This window comes from Nansenia antarctica (genome assembly GCF_963989245.1).
Source record: "Nansenia antarctica genome assembly, chromosome: 6".
Classification (NCBI taxonomy): Eukaryota; Metazoa; Chordata; class Actinopteri; order Argentiniformes; family Microstomatidae; genus Nansenia; species Nansenia antarctica.
Genome location: NC_137676.1, coordinates 16,213,706 through 16,215,802, shown reverse-complemented (window position 1 = coordinate 16,215,802; position 2,097 = coordinate 16,213,706). Strand labels below are relative to the sequence as shown.

General features: G+C 52.8%; 1 protein-coding gene across 1 annotated transcript in view; it reads right to left on the bottom strand.

Moving 5' to 3' along the window:
* Positions 1-1,798, bottom strand: part of plxnd1 (plexin D1) — a gene marked incomplete at its 5' end in the record, with an annotated part of 66,453 nt that extends 64,655 nt beyond the window's left edge. The window contains one exon of the mRNA XM_080533243.1: positions 569-1,798. Coding sequence (XP_080389369.1) covers positions 569-1,798 — 1,230 coding nt within the window. The remainder of the gene's footprint in view (positions 1-568) is intronic.
* Between the last annotated feature and the right edge of the window lie 299 nt (positions 1,799-2,097).

The following is a 2,097-nucleotide window of genomic DNA, read 5'->3' as shown; positions in this document are numbered from 1 at the left end:
GAACGGCTCCATTATAGTTAGCCTGCTGAAACTGTCACATCAAGTAGGGCACGGTTGCCAAAAACAACATGTTTGTTGGGATTTGTATTTGTTTAAAGCAATAAGTCATTCTCTCATTTCCCTGACGTGTTAAATTCTATGATCTGATGCCGAACGACAAAAAGTAAAACTGGTGGGATGTTCTGTGATAACATTTCAGTCTCCTACTCGCGCGCCATACTCGTGCGTAATAACGGCCGTTCAGTTGGATCTAAATGAATATGCCCAACCTAGATTATATAATAAGGCTATACCTCTTCTTAAAGAACTTCCACAATATATATGTGTGGCGGCCTGGGAAAACCCTTCACATGGTGGCATTTTGACATTTTCATTTTTAAATATCCATAAATTAGAAGTTCTCAGCTATTCATAACTGGTTGAATGACTGAGATAGCCCTTTATTTTAAAAAGTTATGAGCATTTTAATGTATCATGTCAAAAAAAGTGAAAGGTGAGAAATATATATATATTATTTTAACTGTGAATTGAGCTACAACATAATTAAATGTCACCATAGACATCTTACCATGAGAGTTCCCTTGTGGACGCACGCTGCGCCCGAGCCCTGGATGACGCTGTCCAGCACCTGCACGTCGCTGCTGGGGGAGTTGGAGCAGTTCCTCCTGCCCTGCCGGATCTCCTCCTCGATGTCCGCGAACCGAAACGCGCACAGGGCGGACTTTCTGTCTGCTTTGGCGAACACTCCGAACAGGTACGACTCCAGCCGCCCCTCGTCGTTACCCGCTTGGATCTCCGCGGGATGAATCGACACCAGCCGGTTATAGATGTTCCCGTTAGCGCCACACTGCAGCGGCATCTGGATGTAAGACTCGGTGAGCTTGCGGCTCTCGGAGGTGGACTTTCGGGGGTTCTCGGTGTCCAGGCAGATCCTGGCCAGGAGGCTGTTGGGTTGGCTCTCCTTGTGGCCCACGTTTGCGTCGTTGTTGATGGCGATGTAAGAATAGTTCTTCTGCATGAAGGCGTGGACAAAGTTCAGTTTATTCTTCTGTTTCACCTCCTGCTTTATCTTGAAGACGTTATCCTCGGAAGGGTTGATGTCGTAGGTGAAGAGCCGGGATAAATCCTTAATGTTAAGGGACCGGATGGCTATCTCGGGGGTGTTCTCGAAGCGCAGATCCTCCTTGCTGTGGTTCTTGGGGAAAAACGGGGTGCCGGCGCCGGTGTACGTCGCCCCGACGAGGAGCCGGGTGTTCCCCCCGTAGCTCCGGAAGATGAGCCCCACGGTGGACGCGTTGGGGTGGTTGGCGGCGATGTTGAGCATGCTGGGGAACACGGTCTTCTCCCCTTGCGGCGGGAACTCCACGGCGATCTGCGAGATGTTCTCCATCTTCCGGAGCTCACAGAAGCCCTGGTACACGGAGCCGCACACCACCAGCACCCCCTGCTCCCGGTCCAGCTGCAGGAGCTTGTTGAAGTTGTCGGTGAGGGACTTGGGGTACTCGCACGGAGCCTGGGGCAGCTGGGGCGCGTGGCACAACAGGTTGTCCTCCACCGGTCCCGTCCTCTGCTCCACCTCCACGCTCAGGGTCCCGTTCAGCTGGTACACAGAGTTAACAGTCGCTAGGTACACCTTTCCGGACACACTGTCCACCACGAAGTTATTGGTCTGGTTTGGAGACGCGAAGGTCTGTTGGATCTGCAGCGCGCCGGCGAGGCGCGGGCCATGGGCACTCCAGCGCGACTCCAGAACCAGGACGCCGAAAATCAGAACAACTGTCTCTATCGAAGGAGGCATTCTTCCTTCTGGCCGGTTTCCGCGAGTTCTGTGCCGAGGGGTGCATTGAGTAAGGAAAAAATAGTGTGTTTGTTCCTAACTGCGACAATCCAAGAGGAAAGGCTGTTTCCTGCTCAACGCCTCAGCACAGAGTGACGCGATAAGAGAGTCGTGCTTCCTTTCCTCAGCGCAGCGCAGCGCAACGCTCTATCTCTGCCCACTCCGCAGGCAGCCCAGTGGTCGCACACACACACACACACACACACACACACACACACACACACACACACGCACGCACGTACGCACGCACACACACACAC